Source organism: Apodemus sylvaticus, chromosome 2 (assembly GCF_947179515.1).
Source record: "Apodemus sylvaticus chromosome 2, mApoSyl1.1, whole genome shotgun sequence".
Taxonomy (NCBI): Eukaryota; Metazoa; Chordata; class Mammalia; order Rodentia; family Muridae; genus Apodemus; species Apodemus sylvaticus.
In genome coordinates, this window is record NC_067473.1 from 146772010 (window position 1) to 146793649 (window position 21640).

Sequence of the window (21640 nt, forward strand, 5' to 3'; positions counted from 1 at the left end):
ATGTAAGGATACAGCTGAATTCTTACTACGTGGAAGGACCCCACTGGATGTTGGGGGTCCAAAGATGACAAAGTACAGTTCTATATTTGAAAAACTCACATCCTAGTCACTAGAATACTTTATTATAATGTCTGCAGGAGATCTGACAAAGTGAGCACATGAAACAGTCCATTCTGGAAGAGCCATGAGTTCACAACATCTGTTTCTCTGCCTGAATGCTGCCTTTATTTCTCTATGGATACTTTCTTAAAGAGGGAGAGGGAAAGGGAGAGGGAGAGGGAGAGGGAGAGGGAGAGGGAGAGGGAGAGGGAGAGGGAGAGGGAGAGGGAGAGGGAGAGGGAGAGGGAGAGGGAGAGGGAGAGGGAGAGAGGGAGAGGGAGAGGGAGAGGGAGAGAGGGAGAGGGAGAGGGAGAGGGAGAGAGGGAGAGGGAGAGGGAGAGATTTCTTTTTACTTATGTGTGTGTGTATGTGTGTGTGTGTGTGTGTGTGTAGTAGTAGTAGTAGTAGTAGTAGTAGTTGGGATGAGAATGGCTCTCATTTTCCCATGTTTGAATGCTCGGGCCCCAGTTAGTGGAACTGTTTGGAAAGGACTAGAAGGCCTTGGAGGAGGTGTGTCACTGGAAGTGGGCTTTGAGGTGTCAAAAGTCCATGCTAGGCCCAGTCTCTGTCTCTGTCTCTGTCTCTCTCTGCCTGTCTGACTATAGATCAGGATATAAGCTCTCAGTTCCATGCCCACCTGCCTGCCACCAGCCATAATTTCTGCCATGATGATAATGGACTAATCCTCTGATGCTAAGCAAGCCCCCAATCAAATACTTTCTTTTATAAGTTGTCTTGGCCATAAGTGTCTCTTTATAGCAACGGAACAGTTACCAAGATAGTATATCTGTGTAAATGTTATGACGTGTGTGTGTGTGTGTGTGTGTGTGTGTAGGCCAGATGAGGGTGTCATATTCCCTGAAGCTGTGGTTACAGGTGATCATAGGTCTCTTGACCTGGGTGTTGGGAACCAGACTTGGCTCCTCTGGAGGAGTAACAAGTGCTCCAAACTACAGAGCTTTCTCTCCAGTTCTGCTAACGTTTACCATGTGTCTTAAGACCTATCTTAAACATTCTTCTGAGAAGCCTTTCCTAAGCCTCGGAGGTGAATGAATCCTGTGTCTTTGCTTTTGTCTTTGTTGTAAATCCAACAGAATTCCTCACATCTCATTGTGGGTAATTGTTCCTGTCTCTTAGTTGTGAGTTTACCTGAGTCAAGGGTTGCTTTTTAATTTTATTGGTCATTTATTTATTTATATTTGTTTTTTTGTGGGGGTTTGGTTTTTCTTCAGACAGGGTTTCTCTGTACAGCCCTGGATGTCCTGGAACTCACTCTGTAGACCAGGCTGGTCTCGAACTCAGAAATCCGCCTGCCTCTGCCTCCCAGAGTGCTGGGATTACAGGCGTGCACCACCACAGCCCGGATGGCTATTTATTTATAACCAATAAATAGGCCTCTCTGATGCCATTGGCTTATAGCTGAGCACCAACCTGGATGTACAAAACAGGAACATTCTGCTAACATTAGTGTCAAGACACGCACTGATTCCATCCAGCCTAGTTAATACTACCGAGAACCAATTCAAATAATAATGAGGATTTAGGTACCACTACTGGAATATCTGCTGTGTACCAGATGCTTTACCTACATGTTTTCATACACTCCAACAGCTTTGAAAAGTGTTATCTGTTTTTATTAGCTGTGGAAGAAAAAGGTTCAAAGGAGTAATTTGCCCAAAGTTGTGCATCACTCCAGGTGGTCTGCCTGTCAAGTACATCTGTTGTATTTTTGTTCCACTACAATGTAGGAGACGAATATACCTGTAGACAGGTCAAAACAAAGGTCCAAAGAACACACAAAATTTAGAGAGTGCATAGAGAAGTTGGTAGTCAGATAAACCTTCATGGAGATGGTCAATCAGAGGACTAGGTCTCCCTACCACTGGGGGGGGGGGGGACAATGTATGTTAGGGAAGCAAATTGAGGGGGTGGCCTTGGCTATCTGTCTGAGGAATCCTGAAAAGACCTTTTCAGCCTCTCTCTCTGTCTCTCCCTCTCTGCCCCACCTCCCCCCCCCCCCACTGTCTCTCTCTGGTCAGGGAGAGAATTGTGCACTATTATGTGGGCCACAGAAATTGCCTCCTAATGTCCTCCAGGGCAGTGTGAGAGGGTCTGCTTAGATTCTTTCTTCTTCAAGGAGGATGAGATAGCCCTCTACTTCACTGTGGTCTGGACTTCTACTTTTTGGGTCAGGGAGACCATACTACTCAGCATGGGTAGGCAGCTTTCATTCATTCATTCATTCATTCATTCATTCATTCATTCATTCATTCATTCATTCATTCAAGTCTCAACATAAGGGGTGTGCATTAGCAGCGATAGATTAGCCCATTCCTTTTCATCTGAAAGTTGGGGCTTTTGACCTCTTTCTCCTGAGCTTCAGGAAAGGAGATGCTTCGTTTTGCTCACTGAATGGCGTGCCTGGGTGTGCGCGCGTGTACACAGGCCAGAGCGAGTGGGGGAGGGGCGGGTGTCGCTCTTTTCTCTCACCTCAGGGTAGGGAAGCTGACACCTCTCTTCTATAGGAAGGTGTCTTCGCCTGGAACAGGGATGCGACTCTCCTCTTCAAACCACGAAGGTGGTGATGATGGTGGGAGACTCTCGGCTTGCCTTCCCTCCACACTGTGAGAGCGCCTGGTTCCCACACAGTCACGCTCAGGTGGCGGGAGGGCACACTCTCCTCTTTGCGCCAGAGCCCGAAGGCGGGGCGTGCGCACACGAGTAGGGCGGGGGCGGAGCAGGCTCTGAGGAGAGGGGCGGGGATAGAGGTAGCCACGCCCGCGGCACCTCCAACCGCTCTCTCGCTAGCGGGCTGGCTCTCCAGACCCAGAGCGCCGCGGCTGTCTGCTGGGCTCTCGGAGACGCGGACCCTCTTCGGTCGCCCCGCGCCATCCTCTCCGCGCCGCCTGGCCCGCCGCCTCGAGCGCCCTCAGTCCCTCAAGCCAGATGATGAACTTCCTGAGGCGCCGGCTGTCGGACAGCAGCTTCATCGCCAACCTGCCCAATGGCTACATGACTGACCTTCAGCGCCCGGAGCCGCAGCAGCCCCCTCCCGCCCCTGGCCCCGGGGCCGCCACGGCGTCGGCGGCCACCTCAGCTGCCTCGCCCGGCCCCGAGCGCAGGCCGCCACCCGCCCAGGCACCCGCGCCGCAGCCCGCGCCGCAGCCCGCGCCGACGCCGTCGGTGGGCAGCAGCTTCTTCAGCTCGCTGTCACAAGCTGTGAAGCAGACGGCCGCCTCCGCCGGCCTGGTGGACGCGCCCGCGCCTTCGGCCGCTTCCAGGAAGGCCAAGGTGCTGCTGGTGGTCGACGAGCCGCACACCGACTGGTAGGCCCCTGCGGGGTCCGCCGGGGGCAGGGTGTGAAGTCGACCCTCGAGGTCACCCGGGAGAGCATCCGGGACGAGCAGGTGTCCCTGTGTGGGAGGGGCGAGGGCAGGCGCCAACCTCCCGGAGACCTGGGTCCTGGGGTCCGACTCGGTGGCCTCCAGGCTGGTGGCAGAGCAAGCTACTTCATTAAGCACCGATGGGGCTTGAAAATAGTGATAAGTCGACCACGCTCTAAAGGAAGGCCACACAGCCAAGAATATTTGGGCAGCACATATTGGCCATGACAGTGGTGGTGGGGACACCACGAAGTTGGGTGGGAACAGAAGGGGGATGGATCTGAAAAAAGCTGGGGGAGGGAGGGTGAATATGATCAAAACAGGTTGTACAACATCCTCAAAGAACTAATAAAAACCAAAAACAAAACACAAGAAATACTTATGGTGGGGGCAGACTTAACAGTTTATAGACACATACAAGCTAAGGTGAAAATGGCCCCAGATGGCCATCAAAATAAAAGACACCAAAAAATTCTAGTCTTAAAGGCCTGGAATGAATTGGGAGTGGATATTAGTATTTAAGGTGGATAGGTGTTTGTTGTTGTTGTTATTTGTTGTTTTGTTTTTTAAGCCTGTACCTATATTGACATCAAGGTAGGTTAGATAACAGATGTCTCTGAGTGATTGACATCTGTTTAAAAATAATGAGATTACTGTATATATGCAGCAAGGAGGGGATGTATGTTTTTAAAATTTTGTTCTCTCTCTCTTCCTCTCTCCCCTTCTCTCCCTCCTCTCTCTCTCTCTCTCTCTCTCTCTCTCTCTCTCTCTCTCTCTCTCTCTCTCTGTGTGTGTGTGTGTGTGTTTGTGTGCTCCTGTGTTTGTACATGATGCTGGCTTTTTCAGCTGAATGATGAAGACCTAAGTAAAAACATTACAGATTGTTAAAGGGCACAGATAAAATGATTGACCTTAATGCAGTAAAAGGGACACTTCAAGAATGCTTTTCTTTTTCTTTTAAAAGAGATGTAGGGAATAGGGAAGATTGGGGAAGGTGTTAGGTTTAGTTGAGAAACACACGAATGAGGTCCACTGAAGACTAATTAATTAAGAGCTTCAGAGTGGTTTCTTTGATGCAGTAGGAAGCTGACTTAAGTGATGGTGGATGGTGGGCTGAGTGGTGGGTATGGAAACATGAAAAGGCCAGGTTTGTTCTTTAGGAATGTGAGGAAGCATTTTTTTGTTTTGTTTTTCCTAAGGGGATGAGGCTGATTGGTGCCTGCACCTGAGAGTTCTTCCCAAGAGAAAGACACAGGGACCCCAGAGCTGTTTATTTCTCTTTTAGCTGCTTCCCTGTTGTGATTTCTCTGCCATTCCTTCACTGAGAGACTTGTGGGGAGGGAAGGAGGGAGGGAAGGAGGGAGGAAGGGAGGGAGTGCTGGGATGAGCTGGTGGAAGTGGCCTGTTACCTGGAGTTGCATGTCCTCCTGTTACTGTGCTGGAATCATTTCCTTTGGGTGGGTTGTGTGGTTGAAGCTTATTTTTCAAGATAGTAGAGTAGAAAAGACCTTTATCAGGAAATAACAAAGGTAATGGGGAATACCAGGAGGGTAATGGAGAAAGTATGACAGTAGTGCCACTGGCAGTCTCCTGGAAGAATCACTCCTCTCAGTTCAAATCAACAAGTGATTGTTCAGGAGGAAGAGAAGAGAAACAAGTTCTATTTAAGTACACACTGTATATCAGACTCTCTAGTCAGGTCTCTTAACGTGATATTATATTGGGTCTTCACCAGAAATCTGAGGCTTAGAAAAGGTAAGTGGTAAACTTGCAGTTGTTCAGCTAACAAATGGTACAGTAACAGCTGCTTGGTTTCGCTGCTGGATATCCTTCTGTATTGTCTCATTATTAGAATGCTACTGTGATACCTAGTAATAATACATATCCTTTTAGGGCTTAGACAATGTTGGGGGCTTTTTGGAAAGCTCACACCAATTTGGGTGACACAATAGATACCTGAGACAGTTAACAATGGAATCTAGAATTATTAAGGCTATTTCAGAAATTAGTGACAATAAGAGTTACTGGTAAACAGTTAAAAAATTAGTCATAAAGAAAATCCAGGAAGCAGGGAGGAATGAGACTGACATTGATACTTCATTTTTCTGTGCAAGATTCTGATTCTTGTGAGCTTTGTCCCAGTCCCTTACCCCGCTGAAGCTATTTTCTTGGTTCTAATTGCTAGTTAGATACCTGCAGGTAGGTAGATGAGTGTTTGTACAAGTATGACGAGGATCACAGCGAATCTGTTTATTTAGAAATGAGAGAGTTGAGATTTGAAATTCTCCTTGGATAGGATTATTTTCTAGGAAGAGTGCCTGGTATAAACCAGAGAATCTGCTTTGCCCTAGAGACTAAACTTCTGATGGAAGTAATAGGATTCACTTTCCTGTGGGCTGACTCTCAACTGCCTTAGGCTTTTCTCTGGAGTAATAACATTGATTTATTAAAACTCTTAAGCTGAGTTTGAGCTGCGACTTGATGGTAGTTCTGGGCTTCTGTGTTTTTGTAGGTAATAGCAATTCCAAGAATTTTGCTATCTTCTAACATGTCTAAATTTGTTTAAAACACCTCAGTTAAATATTGATGAGTGGTTTTATTGAAAGGCCTCCGAATTAAGGAGCAGGTGGCTGCTTATGACAAACACAGTAGCTTACAAAGGTGCTTTTTGTTCTGAAGACTAATCTAAATAATTTGTTTCATAGTTTAAGCTACCTAGACAGAACTTAATAAGCAGGTGTTATATATACCCAATGCCATTTTTATGGTGCCTGAGTCCGAAGAATGTCGTATCCCAGGAGAACTTAAATATATTGGTCCCATCTGAATTATAGAATGCTAACATAAAGGGGGTTTTTAAGAAGCATCTAAATAATTTTAGATTTAAAATAAATCTTAAAGTAGGTAGCTTTTCAGATCCATGTTAATATACAGAAGATTCTTTTGAATTTCTTATCAGTGTAATTATGGGCAGTGTAACATGGAACCCTGATTTCTGACCTGATTCATGAGAAAATTGGAAGATGCTTCTTTCTTTTTCTTGAAATTTCAATACAGCCCAAGAGCATTAGATTAATTGTACACTAAAAGTTTACTGAAAAATATATGAGTCACTAAAAATTAATTAAAACGCATATATATGTGTATGTGTGTGTGTGTATTATTTAATTATGATTGGTTTTTGTATTGCCCCAAACACATATCTTTTTTTTAAAGGTTCAAAGCTAAATTTGAAGAGCAATTAAGATTTCACTTTAATGATCTTCACACTGTCATAGAGAAGGTGACCATTTGAACCATTCTTGCTTCTCTATTATGTCCTCACTTATGAATAGGTAAAGTTTTCTACCAGATTCTCTCTGACTCTAATGCAGTCAAGTAATTGTGACTCCAGCTGTCAAGTAAGCTTTTCCTGTTGGCATAGGTTAGTGTTTGATTTGAAAATCAGTATGGCATAAACACTCTTGATCATCTAGAAACCACAGATACAATAAGCCAACAGATGTTTATTGAGCATATTTAAAGGTACATTTGCTAAGACAAATGATAAATAATATGTCTTCTAAGAGCTTACTATCTAACTGAGCAGATACAATTAATATACATTTTAATAAAGCTTGCTAAAATCTATGTCTTGTATTCAAAGTATGGCCCTTGGATCAACAGCACTGGCATCAACCAGGAGCATTTTGAAGAATAGAATCACAGATCCTACTTTCTAGCCACTGAAATGTATTTTGCATTTGAACAAGATCTTCATTATCAAATTTGAGACATACTGAACTGAAAGGCATGTGACTAGTGCTACTAGTGCAGCAACGTGACAATAATCATTTACTGAGCAATTACTTTATATGTTATACTAAGTTCTGAAAATGTTATTCGTTCTTTGTGATCATCATGTGATTTAAAAGAATGAGTGGTAGAGATGGGCCATGTCTCATACCTGCTGTCTCAGCACTCAAGAGACTGAGCAAGAGGATTGTTTTGAGTTCAAGCCAAAACACATGAGATTATGTGTAAAGGAAGGAAGAACAAACACAGACCAGAATGATGAAAGGAAGAAATGAGACTTTGAAGAAACTTGATTTAAGAGAAGCAGTTTTGGCTTCGTCTATAACAGAATAAAAACAGTGCCAAAAAAGGAGGTCACAAAGAGATTAAATTGATGTGCTATAAAAATTTTCTCTTTTCTTTTCTTTTCTTTTTTGACACAGGATTTCTTTGTGTATTCCTGGCTGTCCTGGAACTTACTATGTAGACTAGGTTCAGCTTAAACTCAGAGATTTGCCTGCCTCTGTCTCCCAAATGCTGGGATTAAAGATGTGTACCACCACACCTTGCTTTATTATTATTATTATTGTTATTATTATTATTATTATTAATTATTATGAGAGAGGGTTTCCTCTGTGTATCCCTAGCTGTCCTAGTACTTGATTCATAGACCACACTGGTCTCCAACTCACAGAGATCCACCTGCTGCCTCTTAAGTGCTGGAATTAAAGGCATGTGCCACCATTTCAGTTTCAGAGTTTTCATTTTTTTCTAAAGATTTATTTATTTCATTTGTATTAGTACTCTATGGCTGTCCTCAGACATACCAAAACTGGGTATTGCATCCCATTACAGATGGTTGCAAACCACTATGTGGTTGCTGGGAATTGAATTCATGACCTCTGGAAGAATAGTCAGTGTTCTTAACCCCTGAGCCATCTCTCCAACCCTAGAGTTTACACTTTTAATGGCTTTTGAGCATTTTATTAAGAATAGCAGAATGAAAGATATGGAGTCTGTTTGGATCAGTGCTCATGAGTGGCTCTAGGGAAATATTTGGATTGGAACTCAGGAGGGGTGGAATTCAAAGGAAGTTTAGGTTTATTTTTGAAAGATATTATATCTCCTATTCCTAATTAGTAGGAACATGAAGGTTTTATAGAATTTCATTGTTTACAGCAGTAATAGTTAACACTTTAAACTTCTAGGATATAGTTGAAATATGGCTATCTGGGATACTTACGAACAAGGAAAATATTTGTTTGAAGAGTGTCAAGTGACCTCCTCAAGGTTATTAGGCTAGTAACTGACATAACTAAATCCAGAATTTGTAATTTTAGCTTCTAACTTCTGTTATTGTTTCATTTATATTCTCAGTTCTCTCAACTGCTTTGCTGGGGGCTTTTGATCTTATAATTAAACTTAAAGGAAACTAAATAATCATTTAGTCTAGAGAAATGAAACAATGTGTTGAAGGTCAAAGGTCAAAGGATAAGGAGCTGGAGAGATGGCCCAGCAGTAAAAAGCACCTGCTCCTCTTACAGAGGACCAGATTCAGATCTCAGCACTCAAGTCGGGAAGCTCATTCCACCTCTAACTCCAGCTCCCAGGGATCCAATGCCCTCTTCTGGCCTCCACAGGCACCCCTACCTGCCTCCCCCACCTCTAAATCTTAAAAGAGAAATAAAAAAACAAAATGGGGAATTAGAACATATCTTTCATAGTATAATTTTTCTTTCCTAAGTCACTATTTAAGGAAACTTCAATTTAGACTCTTCTCTCCTTAGAAATACCTAAACATTTGCACTTATTTATTTATTGTTTCTGTCAGAGGGAGGAAGGAAGGGAGAGAGCATGCACATGCCATGCCACACATTGGAAAGGCAGAAGGCAACTTGGCATTGTCGTTCTCTCCTACCATGCGACCCTTGGAGGCTGGATTAGTAGGCTTGGTGTCTTAACCTGCCAAGCTATCGTACCTTTCTGAAAAATACTTTTGTATCTCCTTTGATTCTTTTTTAAAAGTTTATTTTTATATTTATTTGCCTATGTATATTTGTGCAGGTGCCCAAAGAGGACAGAAGAAGACATCAAATTCTTTGACTCTGCAGTTACATGCTGTTGAGAGCTGCCTGCTGTGGGTGTAGGGAACCCACCTTGGGTCTTCTGCAAGAGCAGGAAGTGCTCTTAACAGCAGAACCATCTCTTCAGCCCCCTTTATCTCTTTCTTTTAAAGGGTGGTTGAGGAATTGTCAGGAGCACTTAGCATATCACATAATAACCAGGGCAGAAATCGTACTGTTAGTGGGATGTTGATGTTTCAATACAAGTCATTCTAAAATTGTTGAAATATACTCTAGAGGACCTTGTCATAAAAATTCAGAAATCTACTGATGTTCCTAGAACCTATGCTATAGTGATGACCTTCTTTCTCTTCAGGAAGCCTTTACTATCTTACTGTTCTTATCAATCCATGATTACCTACTCTGTAATCATATACAGTTCTGTAGCATTAGTCTTTTAAAATATTTTTCTAAAATATCTTGCTAATCAAACAGGAAAATCTCCAGATTATTTCTAAAACGTACAAAACAGTTCTAACTAGAATATGGTTCATTGCAGCATCTAAAACAAACCAAGTGCTGGGAATTCAGGATGGAATGGGTATTTACGTGTCTATTGAGATCTTCCTGTTCCCTGAAGGAAAGGACAGGCATTTACACAGCTTTTTAATATGCCATGTTAATTAGTATGCAAAAAGTGTTAAGATAGCTCAGGGACAGATTATTGGGATGAATATACTATGATTAGAAATGTTGCATAAAATGTATATCATGCATTCTTAGGTAAACCACTTTGCAAGACTGAACTTTGATTTTCTAAAATTTGCCAACTAAAAGAATTATAACACACAATGTATAAGATCTGTTCTTTTATAACTTTTCCTGTGTTGGTAATATCTATAAATCTTTGCCAATAAGTGGTTAAACATTTCTCTGAATGAAAAAGCACACTTTTGTGTATTCTATATTTAATACCAACTTACCAAGTTTCTCAACCACATGATTTCCAAGGGGTAAAAGAGCCAATCTTGTAATGTTGTGTATGTTTCATTAAGGAACTCTCTTGATTGAATTCTCTTCTCTTGATAGACCAAAGACATTTGGTTTTTGTAGCCCTGGCTGGCCTTGAATTTACAGAGATCTGCCTGTTTCTGCCTCCCAAATCTTGGGATTAAAAGCATGTGCTACCAGTGCCTGGCAACCAAAGACATTTTGTATATGTTCTGTTGCTGAACAAAATTTATTTCTTGATTCCTATTACGTGGTCTGTGCTTCACAGTTTACTCAACATATCCATATTTCTTTTCCTGTTTTATCTTCACAGTGATCCTGAGTAGCAGATAGAATATCCATTTAACAGATAAACAAACTCAGGAAAATAGCTGTCTATTAGCTAGCTTATACTGAAGAGTTGTAATGATTAGATGCAAAATTACAAAAGTTTTCATCACAAGTTGTTTTATTTATTTATTGTTTTTTATTTTTTGAGATAAAGCATCTGCTCTGTATTTTGGGCTGGTCTGGAACTCAGGAACTCATGGCATTTCTTCTCACCCAGCCTCCTGGGTTCTAGGATTATAGATGAGAACTACCATACCTAGCTATACATATTTTTCCAATATAAAGATAATTTATTTTGCAATAATATATACCATCTGATTCATCTTAAGTAGTAAATACTCAGTGTTTTTTTTATATTACTGTATTTACAAAATGTGATATACACAGGGCTTTAAGGATCGTGCCTATTGTATGAAGTAAGGACATGTTTAAATACAGTGGTTTTAGGTTGAGGGTTCTCTCTATCTCCATCTGTTTCAAGGCACTCCTATCATGTGTGGATCTCTATAAATATTTTGAGTGACATTTTCTGTGTGTGCACTTTGGGTTGCATTTGTATGCCTTTGTTCTTCCCTTATAGTTGCAATTAAAGGCTACAATGCTACCACCTTAGAGGACATGATGATCTAGGAGTGATTCCTCATAGTATTGCTTCAGTACAGCAGGAAGAGGTAGCTAAGAACAGGACAGGTTATCGTGGAGAAAACAAAGTGATTAAATTACACTGATCTCTGAATTCTAGGCATGTCTATGTGTTTAAGAATAGGAGAGCCTAACTCTGTACCCCATTTTTTAATAGGGTTGTTTGGTTTTCTGGAGTCTAACTTCTTGAGTTCTTTATATATATTGGATATTAGTCCTCTATCTGATGTAAGATTGGTGAAGATCTTTTCCCAATTTGTTGGTTGCCGATTTGTCCTCTTGATGGTGTCCTTTGCCTTACAGAAACTTTGTAATTTTATGAGGTCCCATTTGTCAATTCTTGCTCTTAGAGCATACGCTATTGGTGTTCTGTTCAGAAACTTACTCCCTGTACCGATGTCCTCAAGGGTCTTCCCCAGTTTCTTTTCTATTAGCTTCAGAGTGTCTGGCTTTATGTGGAGGTCCTTGATCCATTTGGATTTGAGCTTAGTACAAGGAGACAAGGATGGATCAATTCACATTCTTCTGCATGCTGACCTCCAGTTGAACCAGCACCATTTGTTGAAAAGGCTATCTTTTTTCCATTGGATGTTTTCAGCCTCTTTGTTGAGGATCAAGTGGTCATAGGTGTGTGGGTTCATTTCTGGATCTTCAATCCTGTTCCATTGATCCTCCTGCCTGTCACTGTACCAATACCATGCAGTTTTTAACACTATTGCTCTGTAGTATTGCAATCCCAGACCCTCCTTGAGGTCAGGGATACTGATTCCCCCAGATTTTCTTTTGTTGCTGAGAATAGTTTTAGCTATCCTGGGTTTTTTGTTGTTCCAGATGAATTTGATAATTGCTCTTTCTAACTCTGTGAAGAATTGAGTTGGGATTTTGATGGGTATTGCATTGAATCTGTATATTGCTTTTGGCAAAATGGCCATTTTAACTATATTGATTCTACCGATCCATGAGCATGGGAGGTTTTCCCATTTTTTAAGGTCTTCTTCCATCTCCTTCTTCAAATATATATAAAGAACTCAAGAAGTTAGACTCCAGAAAACCAAACAACCCTATTAAAAAATGGGGTACAGAGTTAAACAAAGAATTCTCACCTGAAGAACTTCGGATGGCGGAGAAGCATCTTAAAAAATGCTCAACTTCATTAGTCATTAGGGAAATGCAAATCAAAACAACCCTGAGATTTCATCTTACACCAGCCAGAATGGCTAAGATTAAAAATTCAGGAGACAGCAGGTATTGGAGAGGGTGTGGAGAAAGAGGAACACTCCTCCACTGCTGGTGGGGTTGCAAATTGGTACAACCACTCTGGAAATCAGTCTGGCGTTTCCTCCGAAAACTGGGCACCTCACTTCCAGAAGATCCTGCTATACCACTCCTGGGCATATACCCAGAGGATTCCCCACCATGTAATAAGGATACATGCTCTACTATGTTCATAGCAGCCCTATTTATAATTGCCAGATGCTAGAAAGAAGCCAGGTATCCCTCAACAGAAGAGTGGATGCAAAAAATGTGGTATATCTACACAATGGAGTACTATTCAGCCATTAGAAACAATGAATTCATGAAATTCTTAGGCAAATGGATGGAGCTAGAGAACATCATACTAAGTGAGGTAACCCAGACTCAAAAGGTGAATCATGGTATGCACTCACTAATAAGTGGATATTAACCTTGAAAACTGGAATACCCAAAACATAATCCACACATCAAATGAGGTACAAGAAGAAAGGAGGAGTGGCCCCTGGTTCTGGAAAGACTCAGTGAAGCAGTATTCGGCAAAACCAGAACGGGGAAGTGGGAAGGGGTGGGTGGGAGGACAGGGGAAGAGAAGGGGGCTTACGGGACTTTCGGGGAGTGGGGGGGCTAGAAAAGGGGAAATCATTTGAAATGTAAATAAATTATATCGAATAAAAAAATTAAAAAAAAAGAAAAAAAAAGAATAGGAGAGCATACCAACTTTGGTATTTATCTCTTAACAAGAGCCATTTGAGTAATTTTAACTGTCTTTCAGAATTTTATAATGTACATTAATATTATATTCAGCTTCCCCTACCTTTTTTTTTCTTCATCAGTTTGAGGCAGATACAGGAGTGAGGACCAGAAGACCTAGAATGGAGCTCTGATTCCACTATTAACAATATGACTGTCAGAATTAGATAATTTCTTTAGCTTTTCCTTTCTCTTGTTTGACAGCTTTTCAGTGTGGGTCTACTATCTGCCAGACACTGTTCTGGGTTGTGGAATAAAATAGACAAAATTAGCTTCTTTATCTGAAAGATGGGCACAACCATGTATATATCAAAATGCTGTCGTGAGAATGTATATATTTCAAATACTGTTGTAAGAAATAAATAAGGTCCCAAAAAAAGCATGTTATAAAAGATGAGCCACCTGTGCTGTGCTTCATACTACATCCCCGTTTTTAGTTCAACTTGTTTGGGTACCCCACCCCCATTTGTGTGTGTGTGTGTGTGTGTGTGTGTGTGTAGGCCACAGGTCAATGTTGGCTCTCTTAACCTATGATTCCCTACTTTGTTTTTTTGAGACTGGATCTCTCAATGAATCTCGAACTCTCAGAATCACCAAGACTTTTGGCCAGGGAGCTCCAGGGCTCCACCTATCTTCCTTTCCCAGTGCTGCTCGTTAGTGATTTTTGTTTTTTTTTTTGTCTTGTTCTGTTTTGTTGTTAGATTTCTTTCTTCTGGGTAATCCAGGTTGGGTTTTACTCACGGTTGTAGTTCAGGCAGGCCTCACACTCCTGGTCCTCCTGAGCCTCTTCATACTGGGATTATAGGTATGTGCCACTGAACCTGGCTACTTGCTTTTTAAATTTTACTTGTTTAGTGCATGTATGTATGTATGTATGTATATATGTATGTATGTATGTATGTATATGTGCTTATGCCTGGAAGCTAGAGGACAGTTGTGAGAGTTTCTCTTTATATGGTATTCATTGCTAGATATTTTACTTCGGCATCAGGCTTGAAGCATGTGTCATTTTTATCCAATGAACCATTTCACTAGCTCAGCTATTTTTTTTAATTTTTATTTATTTTATTTTTAGAAAGAAGCATTATTTATTTGATTTGGTTGTCTTTAACAATTTAGGGACAGGATTATATAAATTCTTATTTTAATAACATAAATGCTAAAATAGCTTCCATTTCATTTGTGATAATTAAGGCAGGGGGTTAAGAGGGAAATAAAAGTATGCAGAATGTATTTAAAAGATGTTGCTTATATTCTTTCCCTTACCCAGTCCATTGTTCATTTTGCTTTCCAAGTACTTATGAGCAAAACAAATAAAAGCATCCTTGGATCTTATAATTTAGTTTTTTCTAATGTTCTTCTCTAACATTTCTTATTATGCTTATCTTCTTACTTTATAAGCTGCAGCATATCTCTTCAGACTCCTTTCAGTGTTCTTCTGGTCACTTTTACCATTCTCTTTATCTTCTCTCTAAAATTTTGCTGGATTTGAAGGATCTTCTGATGTTATTGTTCACTTGCCTTTGTTTGGAATGCTCTTGTTTTGTGTATTTCTTAATATTTTCCATACTCTGTTCTCAGAGGATGAAAGTACCACCTATTTAAAAAGTCATGTTCCGTAGATTTCTTCCTTCCCTTCCCTTCCCTTTTCTTTTCTTTTCTTTTCTTTCTTCCTTTCCTCTTCCTTTCCTTCTTTCTTTGTCACCTTGTGCATATTCCCAATTTTCTTTTCTTTCTTTTTTTTTAATAGATTTATTTATTTCATTTATATGAGTATACTGTAGCTGTCTTCAGACACACCCGAAGAGGGCATCAGATCCCATTACAGATGGTTGTGAGCCACCATGTGGTTGCTGGGAATTGAACTCAGGACCTCTGGAAGAGCAAGCAACCAGTGCTCTTAACCTCTGAGCCATTTCTCCAGCCCTATTCCCAATTTTCTACTGATTAGTTATAAAGGAACAAGAAAAAACAAGCAAGCAAATAAACAAAGCAACCATTCTTTGACTTCTTAATCTACTCTTTTGGAAGTGAGGCTCTTGTTTCTACTTTCTTATCCCATAATTATTCATCTCCACACTTTCTGGGTGTCTGCTTTGAAATGCAGAGATTTGATCTTGCTTGGGTATCGAACTGCTAAAACCTACTGAGAGTTTCATTCCTTGGTGTTTGGCAATGTTTATTGTCCTTTTAACAGTCTCCTGGCCTCTGAACATTGCATTCTTTACTGTCTTCTTAAAGTTCTTCGCTTTTTTCATTAGATGGAGCTATTCCTTAGGGGACTATATTCTGGTTACTTTCTTTTTCCATTTGACATTTTTCCACTGGTCCATCTATTCTCAAGATCTCATTTCCTAAATGTGATTAGAACCTCCCCTCATCTTTTTTTTTTTTTTTAACCTTTAACCAGAAATTTGTCCTGATCTTTATTGGTTCAATGGGCTGCTTGACATTTCTAGTTAGATAGTTAAATGCAGCTCCAGGTTATTTGTTCCAATATTGAATTTCTTTTCTTTTTTTCTCCATCTCAGCTCTTCTCATACTCTGTTTCACTTAGAAATACACAGTGTCTTAGTTTCTTTTCTATTGCTGTGATGAAACACCATGATCAAGGTAGTCTATAAAAGAGAAGTTTAATTGGCCTTACAGTTTCAGAGTATTAGAATCTGTGATGGTAGAACAAAGACATTATGGCAAGAACAACTGAGAGATCCTATATTTTTGTTGTTCCTTGTTTGTTTTGAGACTAAATATGGTCTCCCTATTTAGTCCTGATTGTTCTGGAACTCACTGTGTAGACCAGGTTAGCCTCTAATTCACAGATCCTCCTGGTTCTACTTCCCAAGTGCTGGCATTAAAGTAATACACTACTATACCCACTCATATCTTGATCCACAAGCAGGAGGCAGAGAGACATACTGGGAATGGTGCAAGTCTTTTGAATCCTCAAAGCCTACTCCCAGTATCACACTTCCTACAGAAAAGACACATCTCCTAATCCTTCCCGAAGAGTTCCTCCAACTAAGGACCAACCATTCAAGCATAAGAACATATGGAACCATTCTCTTTCAAACTACGACAACAATAATAACTTACCTCAAAGCCTCCTTGACTTTTGCCCGCAACATCTGCAAGTCTCTTCATAATTTCTGCTTAACAACTTGACGAGCTATTTGAATGTAAATTTGACATTTTAGTTCTTTGCTTAGAGCTTTCAGTAGCTTCTTATGTCCTGTAGGTAAAGTTCATGGTCCTCCTGTGATTTGACCTCTTTGCTCCCCAGCCTCCTTCTAACCATTCCCAAATATCATTTTCTTGTAATTCTAAAATGTTTGCAAGTTTGTACATGTGCCATTCTTTCTTATTTTTGTTAGCTGTTAACTTCTATGGTAATTACCTTTGTTTTTCTTTCATTTTGTTGCCTGATCAAATTTAAATTTCTGCTTTGAGATTGAGACAGGTCTACTTTTCTAAACACTCTTTTCAAATTACCTACACTATGTTGCATGTTGGGTATTTTCATATCTTCTTTCAAGCCTGTGGATTCCTTCCTTCCTTCCTTCCTTCCTTCCTTCCTTCCTTCCTTCCTTCCTTCCTTCCTTCCTTCCTTCCTTCCTTCCTTGAATATATATGCCATAGTTTACATGTGGATGTCAGAGGACACTTTCTAGAGTTGGTTCTGTACTTCCACCATGTAGGTTCTAAGGATCAAATTCTGGTTGTCAGCATTGATGACAAATGCCTTCATTTGCTGAGTCATCTGGCTGGCCCAAGTCCATGAATATCTTTGTCCCTAGATATAACATCTGTTTGTCTGCCTCCATAGACTTAATATTTTATTAATTTTTTTATCTTTACCATACACCATATGGCTTTATATACTTTGAAGTAAACCAATCAGTGATTGCCATACTGAGTTCCACCAGGGCAGAGAAAGATTGGGAGATTAGGAAAAAAAATAAAAAGGATAGAAGGGAACATTGTCTATAGAGAATTATTTTAGGATGAAACATTTCATTAGTGTTCTATTGCTATTACTGTGAAGAGACACCAGGACCATGGCAACCCTTATAGATGACAACATTTAATTGGGGCTTGCTTACAGTATCATAGGTTCAGTCCATTATCATCATGACAAGAAGTGTGGCAACATGCAGGCAGATACGGTGCAAAGAAGTAGTTTGGAGTTTTATATCCAGATTCACAGGCATCAGGAAGAGAGAGACTCTGAGCTTGGAATGGGCTTTTTGAAACCTCAGACCCCCACGCCCCCAGGTACACGCTTCCTTCAACAAGGCTTTGCTTTCTAATCCTTTCAAATAGTGCCACTCTCTGGTGACCAAGTAAGTGTTCATTCAAATCTATGGATGTGGAGGCCATTCTCATTCAAACCACCACAGACATATGTGTTATATATTGGAAGTCAACCATTTTTCTCTACAAATATATTTTAGATTAATTACTAGTTTTCAAACTTCAAAAATCAACTATCTTTAGAAATAGTTCTAGGCTGAGATTGAACTCATTCTGTAGTTCATGAGAGACTTGATTTTGCCATCCTGCTTCAGCTTTCTGTGTACCTACAATTATAGGCCTGTGCTACCAGTTATGGCTACATTTATAAACATTTTTATAAACAGTAAAGTGCTATAAAAGCATTAATTGTTTATCTGTACCTTATACCCTTCTTTAGTGAGTGGTTGATAAACTTGCTGTGAGTCTAAGAACACCTCTCTGGTGAGGGGAAATCTCCCATGTTTGTTTTCACCTCCCAGAGAATAGCTTCATACTCTCTACTTCTCTGGGACCCAGAGATGACTTTGCTTACTTGTGTCTTTCTCACTATGGGGTCTTGTCTTTCCTTCTTACAAAAGAGTGGTATGGAACCATTCTCCCATTCCAGTTCTTGAAGAAAAACTGAAGTTCATGTCCTAGGATATGAGCCTCTTATCTGCTTCTCTGTTTAAGGGGTCTAACCACTTTCTGTAATAACTCCAGCTTGATTTAATCCTGTACAAAGATACTTGGGCTTTTTTTTTTTTTTTTGGAGGAAATAGAGATCCTCTTCTCTGTCATGGACTTAAATCTTTGGAAGACACCAACATTGAAATGATAATGTAGCCCCAAACTGGTTTTCTTTTATACTTTCTTAGGTTCCAATGATGTAGACTGATCCTTTGTCATTTGGATCTTGCAATGTGACTCTAGGGATATATATCAATATACTATGGTTTCTAGTCCGACTCTTCCTGATGAAAAACTGTTGAAAATTTAATGTCTAAAGTGCTGTGCTCTCTGTTATTTTAATTCAAACAAACAACTTTAGTGTGTTAGCTCCTATGAAAGTAATAAAACCAGTAAAATACTTGGTAAAAACATATGTAGAATGTGTTTGTGTATGTGTGTATGTGTGTGTGTGTGTGTGTGTGTGTGTGTGTTTGTGAATGCTTTCAGTTCTAAGAACTTTTATAGAATCTCAAGAAAAACAAAACTACTGTAGTACTGTGGAAACAGTGTTCAAACATTTACATCTCTGTGCTGCCAACGATTTGTGCCACTACCATAGGCAATTCTTGAGGCCTCAAGTTTCTATTTAAAAATTTAGAAATGTGATTTCTTCTGCTTTCCAAGGCCCTTTCAAATTAATTTCAAGAAACTGAGTGATTTCTAAAATTTGAATCCCTTGGCAGTATAAAGAATTGTTCAGAGAAGGATGAAGATGACTATGGACTGGAGGTTGGAAAATGTTTCACAGAAGAGACAGATGTGATCTGGAATTTGAAGGATAAGTATGATTTATAATAGTGAGAAGAGGAGAAATATTTCAGTTAAAAGAAGAGCAAAAACAAAAACAAAACTTGAATAATGATGAGTCTGATATGTAGAGATTTAGGCTAGTTGGCATGAAGGTTTTGTGTAGAGAAAAAAAGGATGTACATGGTAATTATACATTATGTATTAACCATGTACAACATGTTGGGCAGAAACTGCTTTATGTAGAAATACTAACTCATTAACTATATTATGAAGAAAATTACTGTTATTAACCTAATTTTGCGAATGGAAAAACTAAAGCTCATAGGCTTAGAACCAGGAGTCTAGCTCCTGTGCCCATGCTCTTAGCTGTCTGTCGTGCTCCATTCACCAGGCAATACTGTTCCATATTTCTCCTCATGTAGGCATGCCCATGTCTGTGATACAGAAAGATTACTGAGGTGAAGCAATTTTCTCTTTCTGTTTCATTTTAATTAATTAATTAATTGTGGTTTTGGGGTCTTGCATGTGTTAATAACTACTGCTGAGCTGTACCAACTGCCCTGATAGTGGATGATATTTTATTCCTTTTCTATATTATTCATCTTTCTAAAGAGGAGATAGAATCTATTTTAGAGAGTTCTTAGAAAAATCAGTTGAAATGAACTTTGGAAATGCCTGGCATCATGACTGGCACATGAAAGATTTCAATAATTATTCTACTCTAATGGCATATTTTTATAGCACTTTTAAGACAATAGCTCATTGCACCAGTGTTCATGGGAGTCTTCAACTGAAGTCATATTGATTGTAGACAGAGTTATATACCACCCCAAAAAATCCTTTGAAAAATGGAACAAATCCCAGTGAATATTTTATTCCTTCTCTATGTCGTTCATTTGTAAAGATGAGATACAGTATATTCAGAGTGTTATTAGGAGGATGAGTTAAAATAAATTACCTTTTGGTAGATATAATTTGTTGCATATAGTTTAGAAAATACCAACTATTGGCGTTTTAAAACAATGTGCAAGAAAGATGGCTAATTTTTAGAATCTTTATACTTACATTTGAACACTGTCAAATCCATTTGTTTGATCCTTTAATTTTCTCCAAGGAGGTTAAGATGATTATCTGATGCCCCATAGCTGGCAAGTTATGGCATCAGGATTAACTCTAATAAGTCTTTGATTTTGATTCTGTATGCATTTCTACAGGCTTCCTGGACTGAGTCCCAGGTGTCTTAGAGCTAGGTGATTGGCTACTCTCATTGGAAATATATATAGGCAAAATTTCAGTTCTTAGAGCCACTTCACAGGCTTCTTTGTTTTCCAAATCATTTGGTGTTAACTGAGAATTTTCTTGTAGAACTGCTAGATTCTGATATAAAAACGTTAGTGAGGATCTGCTTTATTTTCTTCTGTTGGAAGGTGATGATTGCAAAGTTCAGAGCAGTTTAATTCAGGCCATAGCAAGGTGATAGTTCTCTAAACATCCATTTCCTTAAACTTAAACTTCCAGTTATGATACCCGAAGTACTTTCTTCATGGTATTTCAGAGAACTTTGTATGCTATAGCACACACAGTGGATTTCAATATATTATATGGGAGGAGACTGTAGCAGCTCAGGGGATGTAGAGTAGATATGTAAAAAGCACTTTCCACTTAATTTTTTCTTAAGTATTATTACAGGCAGTTTTTCTAGTTATAAGGAGTGAGAATTCAGGAGAATAGTTTTCTCATATCAGAACTACTGACTCTAGTTTGAGCTGTAGGAAATAGTGAAATTTTTACTGGATATTTTATTTAATTATATTTCACATGTTATCACCTTTCCCATTTTCCCTGGAAACCCTCTATCCCATCCTCTCTCCCCTTGCTTCTATGAGGGTGCTCCCCCACCCACCCACTCCAGCCTCCCTGCCCTGGCATTCCTCTACACTGGAGCATCAAGCCTTTATAGGAACAAATGAGTTTTGCCTGCATGTATGTCTGCAGTATGTGCATGCAGTATTTGTAGACTCCAGATGAAGGCATCAGAACCCCTAGAAGTGGAGTTACAGTTGTGAGCTGCCTTGTGGGTACTGGGAATTAAACCAAAGTCCTTTGGAAGAGCAATCAGTGTTCTCAGTCACTGAGCCATCTCCCACTCTTCCTCCCTACTTGCCCCTCCTATTTTTTGCTCATGAGCATATGCCATAGGACCTGGAGCCCATTTCTGAGATGAACATACTTTCTGAGACAAAAGTGATTTCTGGAGTCTTATTTTCCAATGCAAGAAATTGTGTGGAATATTTTTTCTTCCCCAAATGTTTTCTCTCACATTAAAAATACAAAACAAAACACACAGGTCCAGGTATGTGAATGATACATCTACACCTATCCATTATTTATATCTGTGCAGACCCATGTATACATTATAACTTATTCATCAATACTATATATATATATATATATATATATATATATATATATATATATATGGCAATGTATCTCTAGAACAATAAAACTGGTTTTCAGCAACACTGAAAATACGAGTGTCAATTATTTTCTTGTAATCACTTGAATGAGTAGAAATAT

At 39.7% G+C, this 21640-nt stretch overlaps 1 protein-coding gene across 1 annotated transcript in view; it reads left to right on the plus strand.

Annotated features, from left to right (window-relative positions):
* Positions 1–2923: 2923 nt before the first annotated feature.
* The window catches only part of Syn2 (synapsin II), a 138908-nt gene continuing 120191 nt past the window's right edge, over positions 2924–21640 (plus strand). The window contains exon 1 of the mRNA XM_052174586.1: positions 2924–3425. Within this exon, the coding sequence (XP_052030546.1) occupies positions 3046–3425 (380 nt within the window). The 5' untranslated portion in view covers positions 2924–3045. The remainder of the gene's footprint in view (positions 3426–21640) is intronic.